The 20,690-nt window shown below is 44.6% G+C and overlaps 1 protein-coding gene across 1 annotated transcript in view; it reads right to left on the bottom strand.

Moving 5' to 3' along the window:
• Positions 1–20,121, bottom strand: part of alpk3b (alpha-kinase 3b) — a 33,884-nt gene extending 13,763 nt beyond the window's left edge. Inside the window, 5 exon segments of the mRNA XM_034162947.1 lie at positions 3,007–4,282; positions 16,554–16,671; positions 18,165–18,286; positions 19,974–19,998; positions 20,001–20,121. Coding sequence (XP_034018838.1) covers positions 3,007–4,282; positions 16,554–16,671; positions 18,165–18,286; positions 19,974–19,998; positions 20,001–20,073 — 1,614 coding nt within the window. The 5' untranslated portion in view covers positions 20,074–20,121.
• Between the last annotated feature and the right edge of the window lie 569 nt (positions 20,122–20,690).

The raw sequence follows: 20,690 nt of genomic DNA, 5'->3' as shown, positions 1-20,690 counted from the left end.
ACCACCATTTTTCTCAGTAAATATATTTCTCAAGCTGCTATTGACATGAAATTTTCATCAGATGTCAGTAACAACCCAAAATAATCCACCATCCAAAGAAAACCAAAACAAATTAGTACAGAAATTACATTATGTGTAATAAAATGGAATGACCGGGAAAAGGTATTGAACACACATACTGAAATGTATGGTAGTGACGGCTTCAAGACACCTCCTGAATGGAGGTGAATAATGACACACATCAGAATTAAACAACCACACATATACATTTGATTGTTTATGTACGCTAAACTTTGAAACAGTCCATCATCCGAATTGAGGCAATGTAAGTGTGGGTTGCAGCAGCTTCATGCCACGCAACCAAGCTTAGGGGGGGTGGAGGTGGGAGGTTGCTGCAGCCATGCCGCACAGCCTCCCGGAGGGGGAAGGATTGGCAGAGCAGAGGCCGGAGTGGGGACAGAAACACAAAGGAGGGGTAGGGGTGTAGGGGTGTGCGTCATGTGTGCAGATGAGTTCATGTCAGTCTGTGGGGGGGGCAGATGAAGAGGGAGCCAAATGCTTCACCAAGGCCGTTGAAATCCTTCTGGAGGAAAACAGTGGGGCATTTTGACCTTCGGTAGCTGATAAGGCTGCCATATGTGGGTTAGGCAGAGAGACATAGAATTTCAATACGGCCTCTCTTTAACCATCCAGATCCAACTGTGAATATTCACTGGTCTCCAACATCAATTCCTTTGCAAGGCAGACAATTGCTCCGAGATGGTTTCCAATTTGCGTTTAAGTTAAAATTCCATGGTTATTCTAAATATAGTTAGGAGAATACACAGTCTGGTGAAGTTGGGACTTTTGAAGGTTGGTGCAGAGATAGAGAAAAACACAGAAGAAGAGGAGAGAGAAGGAGATGCGACCGCCCTGGCCGGAGTCCCAAACAAACTAATTTTTATCAAGAATGTGTCAGTACATTTTTTCCATTCATCCTTCTTTCATTTATATGACATTTGCCAGTCCCGTATGTTGAAAAACAGCCCCACACCATAATGTTCCCACCTCCAAACTTCACTGTTGGTATGGTGTTTTTGGCTGATGTACAGTGCCATTTATGGTGGGTTTTATGGCATCCAAAGAGTTCAGTTTTGGTCTCATCTGACCGGGTAATATTCTCCCAGTATTTCACAATGCTTGCCTAAATGTTGGGCAAGAAACTTTAAACGAGCTTCAACATGGTTTTTCTTCAGCAATGGAGTCTTGCATGGCGAGTATACATACAGGCCATTGTGGCTGAGTGCATGGTTTTCTTTGAAACAATTGTACCTGCTACTTGGCTCTTGGACAACACCTCTGAAAATTCTTTTCAGTCCTCTGTCAGAAACCTTGGAATACCAGGAATACCTGTTGGCCAGTTTATGATTAAATTATGTTCTTTCCACTTTCAGATTATGGTGACAACAGTGCTCACTGGACAGGAGAGGAGGTAATTATAAATCATCAACAGCTGGAAAAGATACACAGGAAGAATTTAACCAAAACATACAAGCAAACCAGGACTCCTAAAATATAACAGGAAGAACAACACTATAATCAATATATAGAAAAAAAAACCCAAGAACAAACAAATCCAGGAATGAGACATGCTAAAACCCGACTGCAAAGATGAAGAGAATTAAACTGCAGAACCGTAAAATAAACAAAGACAGACAAGGAATAAAGACAATAACACAAACAAGCCAACCTACAGGGACCTAACCAATAACAACACAAGGAACAGTCACAAGGGGGTGACAGAGGAAAGGACAGCTAGAAAAGGACCCAGATAAAGTACAGACCACAAACGAACAAAACCACAAATACAGACAGGGGACCGGACACTGAGAACACAAACACAGGATGCAAACATGGATAAAGAACAAGCCACAACCCTTTTTTTCCTGTGTCATTTCACGTTATTACACATAATTTATGGGCATCTATGGTTTGATTAGTTTGTACGTGTTGCATTACTTCACTTGTTACCGACATCTAATGAAAATTTCATGTCAATAGCACCTTTAGAAATATATTTACTTAGAAAAATGGTGAGATGTTCAATACTTATTTTACCCAATTTATAGTTATTCACTTTTCTCTATCGTCCTCCTTAGGTACTGCTTCTCAATGAGTAATTAGTTGACTGCCAATGAGGGGCAGTGTCTTACGGTGTCTTACAGAACAAAAAAAGGTTAAAATATTTTTTCCGTCTGTTCAGTGATGACAAGAAGTGATTTACTGTGCACATTTTTAGCTTGCCCTGTGCCTTGAGATTAGCTAGTTAGCCCATGACAGTGTTTGCATTCTAAATCAATAATGGCCTGATTAATTTCATTTTAGTCTTGAATGAAGACACCCAAAATGTTTAAAAGTTCCCCTTTAAAAAGCCTCTTCTAAAACTGATATATTGACACTGTTGAGCAATTTCAAAAGTGAAGACTGTCCAAAAGGTGTAACTTTAAATAGACCCTTTGATTGGTTATTACATTCTTGTCAATAGTTCAAAGATAAATCTGTAAAGACGTTCTTTTAAAAAGTGCATTTTAAATATGCGCAAACTTCTTAAGTCTTAAATCCTCTTCAGTAATAGTAAAAATTGTCAATGTTAATTCAACTCCGCATAGTGTTAAAATTTATACTATTCATGTTTTCATGTAATCCTCGTCATTTCAGAGTTAGGGAGTATGGTGGATTAGCGGTGGCATATACTGTATATTGACATTGTCTAAATCTGCCTTTACTGACACATTCATGATGGGAAAAACATAAAAATGACTTTTGAATAGTACCACATATTCATATATACATGCATGTTGTGTCATTCCAAATTGCTGTCATACATAATGGCTTCCATCTGTATATGTGTTGTGTCTTTCAACATGTGCACATAGCTCATAAAAGCTATGAATAGCTGCAGGATGCCTGTGTGTAACAACCCAGGCCTGTACTCATGAGTTCATTGGAAGGAAAAGTGTTACTTACCTCACTCAGTTGCAGCGGCCAACAAACAGACGCAGTGTTTTGCCGGCGGCAAGTTTCCTCTTCAGATAGCTGATCTCCAGTCTTTCCACTTGCATGCTGATGCAAAGCTGTCTTGGGTTCACAGCGGGTGTGCCATGAGTCAATGTCTCTGTGTGCTAAAGTTCCACCATTATACTTATTGGACATTGGTGATTGAAGCGGAAAACCCTCAGAAACTGTTTCTGATTCCCGCATTAGTGGGACAATTTTATGATTTCCCACTAAGGAGTTTCCGCCTGAAACATCTTCTGCTTCACATACATCTTCTTTTAAGGGTTGTTGCTGTGTGGCTGCAGTACTTGGTTGCACTTGTGTTGAGTTCATGTGAGGTCTTTGTTTCTGCATCTCCAGACTTTTCTCTCTATCTTTGCATCCTGCCTTTTTGATGTGCATTATAGCTTGTTGACTTTTGTTTTGACTTGTGGCACTAACAGTATCCGGGTTTACTGGCGCAGTGAGTTGGTCTTTCTCTGCAGGTACCAAACCTTTAACAAAAACCTTCTCATCATTTGCAGGAAGATCTTTCTCTGAAGATGATTCCTGGTATTTTCCTCTGGATTTGGAAAATAGAAGGGATGGATTAGCAATGTTTTCCACTTCCATAACATCTTCTAAGTTCCCTTTGCAGTGAGCTGACTTTGTGTATTCTAGCGCTGCGGGTAGTAGCGTCCCTTCCATTGCCTGGTTCCCCTCTAACACGTTGTCTCTGGAATTATCTGCTTTTACGACCTTTGCACTGTTAGAAATCTTGATTTTCTTTTTGACAAATGGTGTTTTGGGTTGGTGTGTGGTGAAAATCTGGACAGAGTCTTGTTTCTTTATCTTTTCATGAAAGTCCTGCATATTACAAACAGCAGACATTTCTCCATTGGTGATGGAGGCTGAAATTTCTTTCAGATCTTCTGTAGAGGTCTCCTGCCGCCTCACGTCAGGCTCCTCGGCTACAGTCTGGCAGTTGTCATCTTCCACGGAGCTTGGGGTGCTACAAAAAGCCTCCATTGTTGATCGGCGCTTCCTTTGCGAACGGTCTGGGCTAATGGTCCGTAGTGGCTCCAGGTTCTCTTTACCTTCCAATTCCTTACGTTTCTTCTCTGCTTTTTGTTTGAGCTTGGCAAAGTAACGCTGATGGATTTTGAACTCGTTCATTTCACCCACCTCCAGAAGTCCACAGCAGGAAACGATACCTTTGCTGTTGCTAGCTGAGGCCTGGTATATGGCTGCATCCTCCGCCGTGCAACTGCAACAAAAAGCAAATTATTCATTTGTTCACATGAATTTCAGTGTTTACATCAACAAAGCTAAAGGTACTGAGTACTTAAAAAATTAAGCTGCACAGACTTTTTGAGTTTTGTCAACTTAATGGCATTAGCTTGTTCGAATATGTTTAAGAAGTCCCTTACCAAAAAGTAGTATATACAAGTATGTTTCAAGTATACTTCTAGTTTACTTTTTATATACTTATCAGTACTATTTTTTGGTAAGGGGTTACACAACTCAAAGTGATGTGTTGGAGTAACTTAAGCTCTTCGGTGAGTCCGGTGTGGCAGTTTTCTGAGTAGCTCTTGTGGCTGCCTAGGGTGAGGTTGGCATGTTGCTCAGAATATTCAGGAAAGGTCAGTTTAAAATTTTCGGGAGCTACTCGCACTCAACTTGAGGAGGCCACATTTTCCTCGGCATCCAGATTTCACAATGAGTACAGAAAGTATTACTACGACATATCAAGAGTTGAGGACAGAGCGAAAACCAAGGTCACTCCCAGACTTACACTGTGCTGTACCCGGCCTGTCCCAGAATGTGAGCTATATGCTGGTGGTTCACGAGGGGATGGGAATCACCCCCCCCCCCCAAAAAAAACCCAAAAAAACTTTTTTTAAACTTTTGCTGAGCGGTGTTCCTGTTCAGGAGGTCTCAGAGTGAACGCAGCCAGACGAGGGCTATTTGGGGAAATAAATCAGCTGAGAGGCACCAAGTTGCAGCTCAGACTGTTATGGTGTGAAATGACTCCAAACTTAGCCAGATATAAAAGCAACTTTACTTAAAAAAAAAAAAAAAAAAATCATGTTTAAATAAAGTAGTTGTTGTTGTCCTTTCGGTTGCTCCCATTGTGTTCAGGGTTGCCACAGCGGATACAGCCAGATCTGCATTGGTACCGGGCACAAGTTTTACTCCAGATGCCCTTCTTGATGCAACTTCAGCTTTCACCTGGAGAAACACACAGCCCCTGGTGTTCCGAAGAGGTCTCCCATCCAAGTACTAACCAGGCCCCACACTGCTTAGCGTCTGAGATTTGACGGGATCAGGCTGACACAGAGCAGACTGGCTGCCATATTTAAATAAAGTCACAATCTCAAATTCTTTATAATGAAAATAACACATTTTTTAACCTTGAAATAGCATGCTGACTAAAATAAAAACAAACAAAAATCTCTTATCTGGGTCAGTTAAAACACTGGAGAATTCTTTAAATAATGTACAATAAGTTTATTTTTTTCACAAATTTATTTTTTAAGAATGCTGATCTTTAAACTAATTTGATCTGAATGCCAATGGGATCAATTCTGGCATCATTTCCACATTTAATGTAAATACGTTATGACGTTTCCCATCAGCAACTGAACGCAGATTAAAACAGTCGCGTCTGTGGGACATATTTGTTCTTATAATATGTTTAGTGTCCATACTCAGCTTTAAACTGTACATATGTTAGCATCCTTATTGTCATTTATTACGCTACTGTTCTACAGCTCTAACACTTCAATATTAATCTCAGAAACATGGTGGATATTTGAATTTACCTTGTGAAAAATCTTAAATCATTATAGCAGCAAACCACTCCAAACATAACTTGCTGCTGCTGATTATCTCCTCGATCTATTTTCAGAGCCTTGCTGTTTGTTCATGGAGTTCTTCACTGTGATCAAGAGACAAATCCAGCGTTGCAGACTAAGTACTGGCGGAGGAGTTATTGTCGGGACATTCCACATCCACATACGAGTCATCAGACAAGTCATCATTCTGCATTGTTTCTTTGTTGGGTTACTCTGTCCTTTCCCAAACTCTGGGTCATAGAGCTGGACAACTTAAGTTGTTCCACTGAAAAAGCACTGGGACTGTTCCGTTTCTCAGACGTCTGCGTCCAGGTGACGTTGGAGGCTCAGTCAGGTCTGCACTTTGGAAATGACAACTACAAGTTTGTGAGTAGTTTGTAACTGTAAAGTCATCTCGTTGGATGTTAATTACCCACTGCTTCTTTAATTCCTTGTCTTTGGAAGCATATGGAAACTGAGAACAGAGTTCCATAGAGAACATGCTGTGCATTATGGCATACAGCAGTGCTGGCTAAAAGTGCTGTCCTCCCATCTTTGAAATTACACTTTCATATGTTTACAAGTTGTTGTGGTATTATGAAGACGTATATCAAAGTTATTAAAAATTAACAACGACGAACCCCGAATGGCTGAGGAGTTGAACCTGTTTGAAAGAGACCCTCACCCACCCCAACAACAATGGACTACCTCACCCCCAGACACCTCTTTCCTGCTCTCCTCTGCAACCCCACCCACATTAACGATCTGCGAAGTGGATGTTTCACAGACAATCAAGAAGGCTCCAGGACATGATGGTGTCTCCCCCTCATGTCCGAGAGCCTCTGCTGACTAGTTGGCCCCCGTCATCACCTGGATTTTCAACAGATCTCTGGAGCTGTGTAAGGTCCCCTCCTGCCTCAAACGCTCCACTGTTATCCCAATCCCAAGGAAACCCTCCGTAACAGGACTAAATGACTATGGACACATCGCCCTGACATCTGTAGTGATGAAGTCTGGTGTTGAGCCACCAGAATGACATCACAGGACCCCTGCTGGGCCCCCTGTACTTTGCCTACCAGGCAAACAGGTCAGTTGATGTAGTCAACACGGGACTGCATTACATCCTGCAGCACCTGGACTATGCAGGGTATCTGAGGATCCTGTTTGTGGACTTCAGCTCGATATTCAACACCATCATCCCCGACATTCTCCACAAAAAACTGTCCAACCTCTCTGTGCCAGTTCCCACCTGTCAGTGGATCGCCAGCTTCCTGATGGACAGGACACAGCAGGTGAGGCTGGGGAGCATCACATCCGGCACACGGACAATCAGCACTGGTACCCCTCAGGGGTGTGTGCTCTCCCCATTGCTGTTCTCCCTCTATCCGAATGACTGCACCTCAGGGAAACCCTCTATTAAACTCCTGAAGTTTACAGACAACATCACCATCATTGGTCTCATCCAGGATGGTGATGAGGCTGCATACAGACAGGAAGTGGAACAGTTGGTCCTCTGGTATGGTCAGAACAACCTGGAGCTGAATCCGCTCAAGACTGTGGAGATAATAGTGGACTTCAGGAGAAAACTCCCCTCCCCTCCCCCCATCACTCCCCCAAATCCCCCATTCTCAACAACACTGTGTCTAGTGTGGACTCTTCCAGTTCCATCTCCCGGGATGTGAAGTGGACCTCCCACATAGACTCCATCAGGAAAAAGGCACAGCAGAGGATGTACTTCCTCAGACAGCTCAGGAAGTTCAACCTGCCCCAGGAACTGCTCATCATCTTCTATAGATCCATCATTCAGTCTGTTCTGTGCATCTTCTCCATCTCTGTTTGGTTTCCCTCTGCCATCAAGCATGACAGGCACAGACTTCAACAACTTTCAGGTCTGCAGAAAAAAAAATCATCGGAGCCAGCCTGCCCTCCTTCCAGGACTTATACCGGTCCAGGACCAGGAAGTGAGCTGGTAACATCTCTGCAGATCCACACTGTTTAAACTCCTCCCCTTTGGTCGATGTTACAGAGCTCTGTACGTCAAAACAACGAAACACAGGAACAGTTTCTTCCTGCCAAAAGCTGACTAATTCATATACCTCATGTACAACTTCAGTCTGTTTGTCTGTTTCTCCTTTGCACATATTTTTTATTGAACATTTTATTTGCACATTTTTATTGTGAATTGTTTAGTGTATATTTATACATGCTTGTACAGAGAGAGTACAATTCAAACCAGAGTCAAATTTCTTGTATTCTTGGCAAATAAAGGCTATTCTGATTCTGAAAAGAGCATCTTAGGGCCCGGTCCCACTGGCGTTTAGGAGGATTTGGGTGTATTATAATACGGGTGTATTATGAATGCATCGCGCACGTGTTGCGCGATGCATTCATAATACACCCGTAATACTGCCATGATAATCGCAATGCTTCGGGTCCGTTTCCTCACTTCCTGTGTTATACAACTGTGATTGTTCATCATATATTTGCTATACATTATTAATATATCCATAATTCATACTGGGACATTTGTCATTTTTGGCCATTTTTGTTGCGGACAACAACGAACGCCCGTACTTTGTATACTCAATTCATGCGCAATTAATCCTCTCCCCAGTGGGACCGGGTCCTTAGATTGTTTGGGTGACTGGTGCTCCATGGAAGCATAGTACTCTACAATGAACAGATGTTTAGAACCATCCTGAGATTTCACTGGAAATACATCATGCTCGTGCTTGCAATTAGGCCATTAGAGTAAAGCTGTTCACGTAAATTTATTCTAACATACTTAAGTTGTGTAAACTAAAAAAAAAAACTGTGCAGCTAATCTCCTTTTTTTAAGTTTGCATAACTTTTTTTCTTTTATTACAACAGACACAGTTGACAAGAAAAATACTTTTTTGGTTGGGCAGCTTGTTACTGTGATACATCTAATAGTTAACGGAATTTAAGAACTTCATGACCTTGTTTTCTTCAAAGTTAAAAGAACAAAATAAGGCATCAGCACACGATGGTGCTTGCTGCCTTTTTCAGTGTCATTTTGAATGCTTTTGAGTTTTCTAAGAAAGTGCATTGGAACATTTGTAGTCCATGGGCCAAGCAGGTTTTCAGTATCACTTAAAATGGCAAAAAGGAACGTGGATGGATTCATCCAGTGAAAATTATTGGTTGAGCTAATAGGATTAATAAATGGAATCGTTCCGGCTGTGTTGAATGCTTGGCCTCTACATTAAAGGTCAATGTCGACATCCATTGGATTCTATGACATATGTTACTCTGTAACGTGACAACTAAGCATAATTGCAAACTGATTTTGCAAATCTGCAAACTATTTTTTTAAAACCAATAATTGGAACAACTTTACCTTTTGATCCCTGTACAAAATTAAATTGACCCTTGTTGCCATTTTTGCTGTTTTTATCCCTAAATCCATAACATTCAGTCATAGACAGTCCAAACTATACCTTTTTGGAATTGTTATGATAAGACAAATAGTGCAGCAGATAAGTGAAACAATAATGCAAATGATGATGATAAAAGCATCAAATTCGGCAGGAATACTCATTAGACAGTCCTCTTTTGAAAAAACCTCTTTTGAAAAACTTTTCAATCGGTGGTCAGGTAGGGGTCAATTGAAGAATTACACAGAGGTCAAAATTAAAAGATGCTCCAATCATATTGAAAAATATTCCACATTATTTGCCTGATCATAAAGATTCCAAAAAGGTATAGTTTGGACTATCTGTGACTGAATTCTATGGAGTTACGGGATAAAAACAGCAAGAATGGTGACAAAGGTCAGTGTCATTTTGTGCAGGGGTCAAAAGATAAGTTGCTTCAATTTTGGTAAAAAGTGATGCAGATTATTGGTTGAGCTAATAGGACTAATAAATGGAACAGTTTTGACAGTGTTGAATGCTTGGTCTCCAAAGTAAAGGTCAAACAAGGTCAGTGTCTATTGGATTCTGTTGTGTGGGCCGCTGAAGAGGAGGTACTGCTGGCCCACCACCAGAGGGCGCCCTGCCTGAAGTGTGGGCTTCACGCACGAGAGGGCGCTGCCGCCTCAGGAACAAGCCGTGGTGACAGCTGTCACCCATCATCCGTGACAGCTGTCACTAATCATCCACATCTGGAATAAAAGCAGGAAGACACCTCCACCACACTGCCGAGATATCATCTTCATCTAGAGGTAATATCCTCAGCCTTTGTGGTAATATTGAGAATCTGTTTATTGTGAGTGTTTGCAGGAGTTCCAGTCCTTTTGTGGAGGCTGTGCAATACGGCACTCTTTTTCCTCTGAGGACGTGCTGCAAGTATTGAGTGAGAGGTGGAGGTGGAATTCCCACCAGGATTATTGCTGGGTGTTCACACACCCACACTTGACTGTCTTTGCTTTCTGCCAGCAGTACCAGATCCGACACGCTGAGACGGTGGCCACCTGGGGACTTCGGGACTTGGCGGCTCCAGTATTCCTCGGGTTCGGTGGTAGTGGAAATCGTGTGGTTCCGGTTCGTTTCCAGACGGGCGTCTCCTATCGTCGAGCCTGCCCACACGACACCTTTATTGATTGACTTTGCACATTCTGTAATCTGCTGTGTTTGGTTGTGTCATTCACAACAGTAAAGTGTTATAATTTGACTCCTTCCATTGTCCGTTCATTTACGCCCCCTGTTGTGGGTCCGTGTCACTACACTTTCCCAACAGGATATCTCGGCCAGCGTCATGGACTCCGAAGGGCGTCACCAGGCTGTTGAACAACCAATGGGAGAGCAGGGAGCGCAGGCGTCTGCAGGAGGCGTGATTGGTGAGCTACAGCATATTCTCACCGCCTTTACGGCTCGGATGGATCAAATAGCCGAGCAAAACATCCTCCTGAAGCGCAGGGTGGAGGCTCTCTCCGCGCAAGTGGCGGCGAGCGCTCAGGGCGCTGCTGCAGCTCCTCCTCCTGTCGACCCTGTGCTGGATATAAATGTTCCAGTGGTGGTTCAACAACCCCTCCCACCATCCCCTGAAGCATACATAAGCCCTCCTGAGCCGTACGGAGGTTGTGTGGAGATGTGCGCGGACTTTCTTATGCAGTGTTCGCTCGTCTTCGCACAACGTCCCGTCATGTACGCGTCAGACGCAAGCAAAATAGCTTATGTGATCACTTTGCTTCGGGGAGAGGCACGCGCTTGGGCTACGGCGCTTTGGGAGCAAAATTCACGGCTCCTTCACACGTACACTGGGTTCGTGAGGGAGTTCAGAACTGTGTTTGATCACCCTAACAGAGGAGAGACCGCTTCAACAGTGCTGCTGTCAATGAGACAGGGACGCCGGAGCGCAGCCGCTTATGCAGTCGACTTCCGCATCGCGGCTGCGAGGTCCGGCTGGAATAACGCTGCGCTCTGCGCCGCCTTTGTAAACGGACTGTCGTCAGTCCTAAAGGAGCACCTAGTGGCCAAGGATGAACCGCGGGCTTATTGATCTCATTATACGATTAGACAATCGGTTGGAGGAACGCCGTCGGGAACGAGACGAAGGACGTGGCCGGGGCGCGCGCCGTCCCTCTTCCTTCCGGGTCCGAGAAAGGTCCGCCCTTCCCACGCTCCCTGGCCTCTACGTCCCGTGGGGCAACAGCTCCCCCTGCTGACGAAACTATGGACACGAGCAGGGCCACATTTAGACCACCTAATAGACAGAGGAGGTTTCCACGCGGGGCATGTTTTGTTTGTGGCTCAATGGAGCATCAATTGAGCAATTGCCCCGAACGGTTAAACACCAACGCCCGCCCCTAGAAACTGGGCTTAGGGTGGGCCAAGAAATTCACGTGGGACACACACATATTGCCGCGCGACTCCCAGTTACAATCCTTAGTGGGGATTTAACCCTTCAGGCCCCAGCACTGGTAGACACAGGGTCAGAAGGGAATCTGCTAGACAGCAGATGGGCCAGGGAGGTAGGGATCCCTCTGGTGGCGCTACCTACACCATTGCAGGTGCGAGCACTAGATGGCACCCTACTCCCTTTAATCACACACAAGACACCACCAGTAACTCTGGTAGTGTCAGGGAATCATAGGGAGGAGATTGAGTTTTTTGTGACTCCTTCTACCTCCCGTGTGATTCTGGGGTTCCCCTGGATGATGAAACACAATCCCCGGATTGATTGGCCGTACGGGGTGGTGGTACAGTGGAGCGAGACCTGCCATTGGATGTGTTTGGGATCCTCGGTTCCTCCCGGTTCCCAGGCTAAGGAGCAGGTCAAAGTTCCCCCAATCTGTCGGCGGTGCCGGTTGAGTACCACGATCTTGCTGACGTTTTTAGCAAGGATCGGGCACTCACTCTTCCCCCACACCGTCCGTATGATTGTGCCATCGATTTGTTGCCAGGCGTGGAGTTCCCGTCCAGCAGGCTGTACAACCTCTCCCGACCTGAGCGTGAATCAATGGAGACCTACATCCGGGACTCCTTAGCTGCCGGGCCGATCCGTAACTCCACCTCTCCGATGGGAGCAGGTTTCTTTTTTGTGGGCAAAAAAGATGGCGGTCTTCGTCCATGCATTGATTACCGGGGGCTGAACGAGATCACGGTTCGCAACCGATACCCGTTGCCTTTGTTGGATTCGGTGTTCACCCCCCTGCATGGAGCCAAAATCTTCACAAAGTTGGATCTTAGGAACGCATACCACCTAGTTCGGATCCGGAAGGGAGACGAATGGAAGACGGCATTCAACACCCGTTAGGTCATTTTGAGTACCTGGTCATGCCGTTCGGCCTCACTAACGCCCCCGCGACGTTCCAAGCTTTGGTTAATGATGTCTTGCGGGACTTCCTGCACCGATTCATCTTCGTATACCTGGATGATATACTCATCTTTTCTCCGGACCCTGAGACCCATGTACGGCATGTACGTCAGGTCCTGCAGCAGTTGTTGGAGAACCGGCTGTTTGTGAAGGGCGAGAAGTGTGAGTTTCACCGCACTTCTTTGTCCTTCCTGGGGTTTATCATCTCCTCCAACTCCGTCGCCCCGGATCCGGCCAAGGTCGCAGTGGTGAGAGACTGGCCCCAACCTACGAGCCGTAGGAAGCTGCAACAGTTCCTCGGCTTCGCAAATTTTTACAGGAGGTTCATTAAGGGGTATATTCAGGTAGTTAGCCCCCTGACGGCCCTGACCTCACCAAAAGTTCCCTTCACCTGGTCGGATCGGTGCGAAGCCGCGTTTAGGGAGTTGAAACGCCGGTTCTCGACTGCACCGGTCTTGGTGCAGCCCGATCCTAGTCGCCAGTTTGTGGTTGAAGTGGACGCCTCTGACTCAGGGATAGGAGCCGTGCTATCCCAGAGCGGAGAAACCGATAAGGTTCTTCACCCGTGTGCCTATTTCTCCCGCAGGTTGACCCCAGCAGAGCGGAACTATGACGTGGGCAATCGAGAGCTCCTTGCGGTGAAAGAGGCTCTTGAGGAGTGGAGACACCTGCTGGAGGGAGCGTCAGTGCCTTTCACGGTTTTTACTGACCACCGGAACCTGGAGTATATCAGGACCGCCAAGCAACGTTTTGACTTCCGGATCACCTACCGCCCCGGGACCAAAAACCAAAGATCGGATGCCCTGTCCCGGGTGCATGAATGGGAAGTCAAGACCGAGCTGTCGGATCCACCGGAACCCATCTTACCGGAGTCCACTATCGTGGCTACCCTAACCTGGGACGTGGAGAAGACCTTCCGGGAGGCCCTGGCACGGAGCCCGGATCCCGGAACAGGACCAAAAGACAGATTGTACGTCCCACCAGAGGCCAGAGCTGCCGTTCTGGACTTCTGTCACGGGTCCAAGCTCTTACATCCAGGCCTGCACCACCTGCGCCAGGGGCAAGGCGGACCACCAGAAGGCACAGGGACTCTTACAGCCACTTCCTGTGCCTCACCGCCCCTGGTCCCACATCGGTCTGGATTTTGTCACGGGCCTCCCGCCGTCCCGGGGACACACCACCATTCTCACGATAGTGGACCGATTCTCCAAGGCGGCCCACTTCGTGGCCCTCCCGAAGCTCCCGTCGGCCCAGGAGACAGCAGATCTCCTGGTCCACCATGTCGTCTGGCTGCATGGGATACCTACAGACATCGTTTCGGATCGCGGTCCCCAGTTCTCCTCGCAGGTGTGGAGAAGTTTCTGCCGGGAACTGGGGGCCACCGTAAGCCTCTCGTCTGGGTATCACCCACAGACTAACGGACAGGTCGAACGGGCCAACCAGGAGTTGGAGCAGGCCCTTCGGTGCACGACCTCCGCACACCCGACGGCTTGGAGTGAACATCTGGCCTGGATCGAGTACGCTCATAACAGCCAAGTGTCCTCTGCCACCGGCCTCTCCCGTTCAAGGTGTGTCTGGGGTACCAACCCCCTTGTTTCCTTTGGTGGAGGGAGAGGTCGGTGTGCCCTCGGTCCAGGCCCAACTGTGGAGATGCCGTCGGGTGTGGCGCACCGCCCGTTCGGCCCTTGTTGAGGGCCCGGACGAGGGCTAAAGCCCATGCAGACCGTCGACGGTCCCCGGCCCCCGCATACCAGCCCGGGCAGGAGGTATGGCTTTCCACCACAGACATTCCATTACAGGTCGAGTCCCCCAAATTGAAAGACCGCTTCATTGGACCCTTCCCCATCCTCAAGGTCCTCAGTCCTACCGCAGTGAGGCTCCAACTCCCGGCCTCACTGCGGATCCATCCGGTCTTCCACGTCTCCAGGATCAAGCCGCATCACACCTCACCCCTCTGTGCACCCGGTCCGGCGCCGCCTCCTGCCCGTATTATCGATGGGGAGCCGGCTTGGACAGTTTGCCAGCTCTTGGACATCCGTCGAATGGGCCGGGGCTTTCAGTATTTGGTGGACTGGGAGGGGTATGGACCCGAAGAACGCTCCTGGGTGAAGAGGAGCTTCATCCTGGACCCGGCCCTCCTGGCCGATTTCTATCATCGCCACCCCGAACAAGCCTGGTGGGGGGGGTCCTGTTGTGTGGGCCGCTGAAGAGGAGGTACTGCTGGCCCACCACCAGAGGACGCCCTGCCTGAAGTGTGGGCTTCAGGCACGAGAGGGCGCTGCCGCCTCAGGAACAAGCCGTGGTGACAGCTGTCACCATCATCCGTGACAGCTGTCACTAATCATCCACATCTGGAATAAAAGCAGGAAGACACCTCCACCACACTGCCGAGATATCATCTTCATCTAGAGGTAATATCCTCAGCCTTTGTGGTAATATTGAGAATCTGTTTATTGTGAGTGTTTGCAGGAGTTCCAGTCCTTTTGTGGAGGCTGTGCAATACGGCACTCTTTTCCTCTGAGGACGCTCTGCAAGTATTGAGTGAGAGGTGGAGGTGGAATTCCCACCAGGATTATTGCTGGGTGTTCACACACCCACACTTGACTGTCTTTGCTTTCTGCCAGCAGTACCAGATCCGACACGCTGAGACGGTGGCCACCTGGGGACTTCGGGACCTTGGCGGCTCCAGTATTCCTCGGGTTCGGTGGTAGTGGAAATCGTGTGGTTCCGGTTCGTTTCCAGACGGGCGTCTCCTATCGTCGAGCCTGCCCCATGACACCTTTATTGATTGACTTTTGCACATTCTGTAATCTGCTGTGTTTGGTTGTGTCATTCACAACAGTAAAGTGTATAATTTGACTCCTTCCATTGTCCGTTCATTACGCCCCCTGTTGTGGGTCCGTGCCACTACACTTTCCCAACAGATTCTATGACATGTGACATATGGTCCAAACTATTTTTAAAACCGTGTTAACTCAGCTAGTAATTCATTATTATATATATATATATCGGGGGAGATGGGCCTTAGTCAGGGAGTTGACTAAGAACCTGATGGTCACTCTGTCAGTACTCCAGCATTCCTCTGTGGAGAGAGGAGAACCTTCGAGAAGGACAACCATCTCTGCAGCAATCCACCAATCAGGTCTGTATGGTAGAGTCACCAGACGGAAGCCACAAGGCAGCTCATCTGGAGTTTGCCAAAAGGTACCTGAAGGACTCTCAGACCATGAAAAACAAAATTCTCTGGTCTGATGAGACAAAGATTGAACTCTTTGGTGTGAATACCAGGCATCATGTTTGAAGGAAGCCAGGCACCATCCCTACAGTGAAACGTGGGTGGCAGCATCATACTGTGGGGATGTTTTTCAGCAGCAGGAACTGGGGAGACTAGTCGGCATGAAGGGAAAGATGAATGCAGCAATGTACAGAGACATCCTGGATGAAAAACCTGCTCAAGAGCGATCTCGACGTCAGACTAATGATGTGAATATTTACGTACATGTGATTTCTTGTTTTTTATTTTCAGTAAATTTGCAAAAATAAATTTTAAAAAATCATGTTATCACTATGGGTTGTTGTGAGTAGAATTTTGAAGGGGAAAAAATGAATTTACTCAATTTTTTAATAAAGCTGTAACATAAAATGTGGGAAAAGTGAAACGTTGTGAATATTTCGCACTGTACTCGGCTACAGCTGCCACCCTGGGATGGACAGCATACATTTTGTATCGGGCATGGTAGTCTGAAGCTGGATTGTAAGTGTTGTTTTGCAATATTTAGTGGCATTGTCTACATCAAAACTGTTTCCTGGCTCATGGACTGCTGGGAGTTTAAACTGGCCCAAAGAACATTCCATACTATTTCTATTTGATGATGCAACAAGAAGGAACATCAAAAGAGAAATCATCAAAAACATACATACTTGTAAATGTGCAGGGAATGGTTTTGTCCATGACGGAATATCTCATATTTTGGCAGTCCACAGTATCTGTCTAACTGAATATCATCCTTATACCAAATAACTTGAGGGATGGGGTACCCTAAAAAACAAACAAACAAAAACACATCTAGGAATCGTTTCAATGGTGACAATACCTATTTATTCTCATTGTTCATATTGCTTCAATGCAGTTTTTCTTGAATTAAAGTTTTTTGTTTTAAGATAAACAACTTGTCACTGTTTCATAAATCACTGTCTTCATTGAGAATCATGTGAATCATCATATGACTTCCAAGCTCCCACAACTGATGTGAACAAAATGTGGTAAAATTTCACCAAACTTAATAGTGATGTTGCTGGAGGTTTACACTGTTGTGATTGCCTTGACCTCTATTTAACTATACTAGTTGTTTGCATGAATGTATGTTTGTAAGATATTTTAAGAACACCTAATCCACTTGTGACGAAATCTCTAGCAGAGAAAAGAATTTCTTTCACCAAAACATCAAATCTAGGCTTGCATCTAATGTACCTTCTTGTAGCTGAACTTGCAGGTCTTCTTTTTAAGAACATTTAAGAACATTCTCCTCTATACCACTTATACCAATGTGTATAACTGGTGATGCAAAATGCAAAACATGCACTATGCACAATTTCTGCAATCACAGCCACAGAAGCCTATAACTTCTTCTGAGTTGTCTGGGTGTCACTCTCACTCTTCTCCATGACTATTCAGTGACTTGAAAATGTTCATGTAGAAATGTTCCCCTGACTTGTCTGCAGAAAACTAGCAGTAAAACATTATTTTGAGATATTATACAAAGGGCCCCATTACTTATGCAACCCATCATCTTGGCATTTATATTTTTTATTCAGTTATATCAAATTGCAAGGATTTGCTTTGGGTTTGAGTTTAAAGAAGATAATTTTATAAATTTTTCTATTGAGAAGCCTGATTTCTTTTTGTATTTCAAATGGCATGAACAAATTAAAATACATGAAATACCAAGGGGCAAAATACTTTTGCAAGCCAATGAAAGTATGATCCAGCATTTCACAAAAAATAAGGGTTCTCAAACTTGTTATTCTGCACTAGCAACCAGTAGCCAGTGTATCGAGAGCAACCACTGATTCCTCTTTGTTTATCTTCAGTGTTCCAGCTACACCGCAAAATGCAAATTATGGAGTAATTATGTCCCTTGTGGACTACTTTATCAACATAGTGATCTTCATGGTCTGCTCCATGTAGATATGAAGGGTTCATTAAAAGCTTAAGAGAACACATCAATGCATAGTTGCAGGTATTTATACATTAACCAACAGATGGTTATGAATCCTATTTTCCATTTCTGCTAATAAACTCCCCAAAATCCTTCAATGAGGAAGTGGTCAACTTAAACAAAAAGTAAAAGTTACTGCCTGACACTGCATGGCGTTCTTTGCCTGTTCAATGGAGAGTGCAATTTGTCTTCACATTGTTCACTCCCATTACGTGTTGCAGTTCATTGTATATCATCATGTTTGTTTGCGTACATTGTGTTTTGTCTTTGCAGGTTGCACTGTAACATGCTAACAGATGTTTAATTTGTTTACCTGTAACCACACAAGAGAACTTCACATTGCACGTCTCGGATACAGCTTTTGACTTCAGCGTTGTCTCGAAGAAAGGCTGCGTTTCCTCTACCAGTTGTGCTATTACACTGCACAGCGTGCTCCTGTGCGAAAACACAACAAAATTAAGCTAAATTTGAATGAGGGGTCAAAAGGTCTAAAGCAATGGTCTTGTGACCAGAGGATCCTCAGGTCTACTCCTGATGTGCAGTTGACCACCTGACATCAGTGAATTTGAAACGTCAATGTCGCCCTGCAGTCAGATTAGCTACAAAGGCAAAGTGACGAGTTGCCAGGTTTTGCAGCAACAAGCAGTAAAATCGTATGGCACCAGCTAGATGGGGCCAAAATTGACAAGAAGTCTGTTTATATGCAAATACTGAATGACTCAACATGGTGACTGCCAATCTGAGTGAAGGTAACACGATTACAGCAGGTTGCTGGCTCAAACAAAATAATCCAAGAGCAAAAATGCTCTAAAACAGCTTTACTTTCTGTATGAATCTGTTAGGCATTTTTTCCCTCATTTGTTTTGGAAAAGTAAGAAATAAATAAATACTTCTAGAGATTTGCAACACATTTTACAGAGATGTTAGCATGCTAACTATCGATACAGGAATGTCACTGTGAAAGATGTGAGACTGAAACAAATTAAGCAAACTTTAGTTCCATTAAGCCGTCAAGCAACAGCTTAATGGAAGGAATGGAGGAACAACTCATTCTGTCCTTTAAAATCTTTCATTAAACACAGCAACGCCAAGTAACCACGAACCCATGAAGTGACAAATGTCAGCTGCATGTCGCCCTCCTTTGTAGCTAACTTTCAGCAATTGCATCAGGTGAAAAAGTGCCATACAAATGCAGTGTATTTATTTACCATTTTATATTAGATAAACAGTTTTAGAATTTTTTTGCACACTACTGTTCAGAGTTTAATTTTATTTAACTACTGTTGTTGTCATTTGTCAGGGTTGCCACAGAGTTGCCAGTGCAGATACATTCATTCATTTTCGATACCCGTTTATGCCAATCAAGGGTCGCCAGGGGCTGGAGCCTATCCCAGCAGTCACAGGGTATGAGGTGGGGTACACCCTGGACAGGTCAAAAATTCATTTCTTTGTAGGTATACTGCCCAGCACAAAATCATAAAGGAAAGCCATAAAGATAGCTGTCAATTATTAATCATTCATTAAATGATTTTAAAATAAAGTTTTTAAAAAGTTTCAAAACTATTTTTTTGTCCTTCCATGTAACATGTTTTTTTCACTTGTCTTATATAACAGGTTCCATTCATTCATTCTTTCAATTTGTGAGCCCACTTAGCCCAGTTCAGGGTCATGGGGTGCAACAGTGTTTCACCCTGAGCCACTGTACTACCACACAGGTTCAGTCCTGCTGACAAAAAGACTGCAGAAAATTATATTCATGTATTATTCTGCAGCAGTAAAGCTTGCTTTTTTTTAAGCGAAGCCCAGATGCAATTATCTTGTTAAACTCCCACAAAAATCAAACCTGTAGCTTATCTGTGCTTCTACATAATAATTGGTGTGTTAAAATGAAACAGCAGTGTTCCTAATATTTCCATACAGAAGCAGTGTGTGTGAAGTGGGACCCACAGTGCATAGCTGGCATGCTGTTCTTAATCAGTACTTTATTTAAACTCTAGTGTCCATGGTAACTGGCTGTCAGCACATAAATAAAATGCCTTACACGTTGGTCCCAAGGCTGGAAAAAACCTTAATGTGGACATGCTGGAGGCCACAGTTCCTGCAGTGATCAGACAATCTGTACCTGTTTTCTGGCCTGACATTGGAGGGTAGCTGCAGCCGCCTGGCCGGCTGTTCCCACTGGAATCATCCCCGTTACAGGAGTGTGTGCGCCTAAGTTCCATTGCCAGATTCAGTCATACACAGAAAAATACCTCCAGGACAAATATGGGTTTGATCCTTAAAACAACACAGAGAAAATTTTAACTAATAACCGTAAGTGAAGACAACAGGAAGTCAAAATAGACAAGACCACTTTCCACCATTTTTTTCAGGAAGTGGCATTTTGAGTAGAAGTAGAAACTCTTCTGAATCTTGGGAAAAAAATGGATGCCAAGGTCAAATTTAAAATTTCTCAGTGGAAAAAAATGTACTTAGAAATGCATCCCTGAATAGACTAAATTTAATAGAATTTCAGTGTTTCAGCCAAAGTCCTTTGCTAATGATATTGTCCAGCATGTACAATGTGGTCATATATTACGGTCTCAGTTTTGAATATTGTTTAATAATGTTTCCACATATCATGTTTATCAAGTTTGCATTTATGCAAAAGCAGCAGGACATGATCGATGTTTGAATGACAGCACATAAAATATGTGTTCTCTCAGCAACAAACATGCATGTTGTTATTATGGGGATGTTGAATATTTGTCTTTAATTCTTATTTTGGTCTAATGTTAATTTATGTGTTGACCATGATTTTAAAACATAACTTGATATCAGAATACATGCACTGTTTGTT

This window comes from Thalassophryne amazonica, chromosome 2 (genome assembly GCF_902500255.1).
Source record: "Thalassophryne amazonica chromosome 2, fThaAma1.1, whole genome shotgun sequence".
NCBI lineage: Eukaryota > Metazoa > Chordata > Actinopteri > Batrachoidiformes > Batrachoididae > Thalassophryne > Thalassophryne amazonica.
Note: the sequence above shows the minus strand (reverse complement) of the source record. Positions and strands in the feature narration are given on the sequence as shown.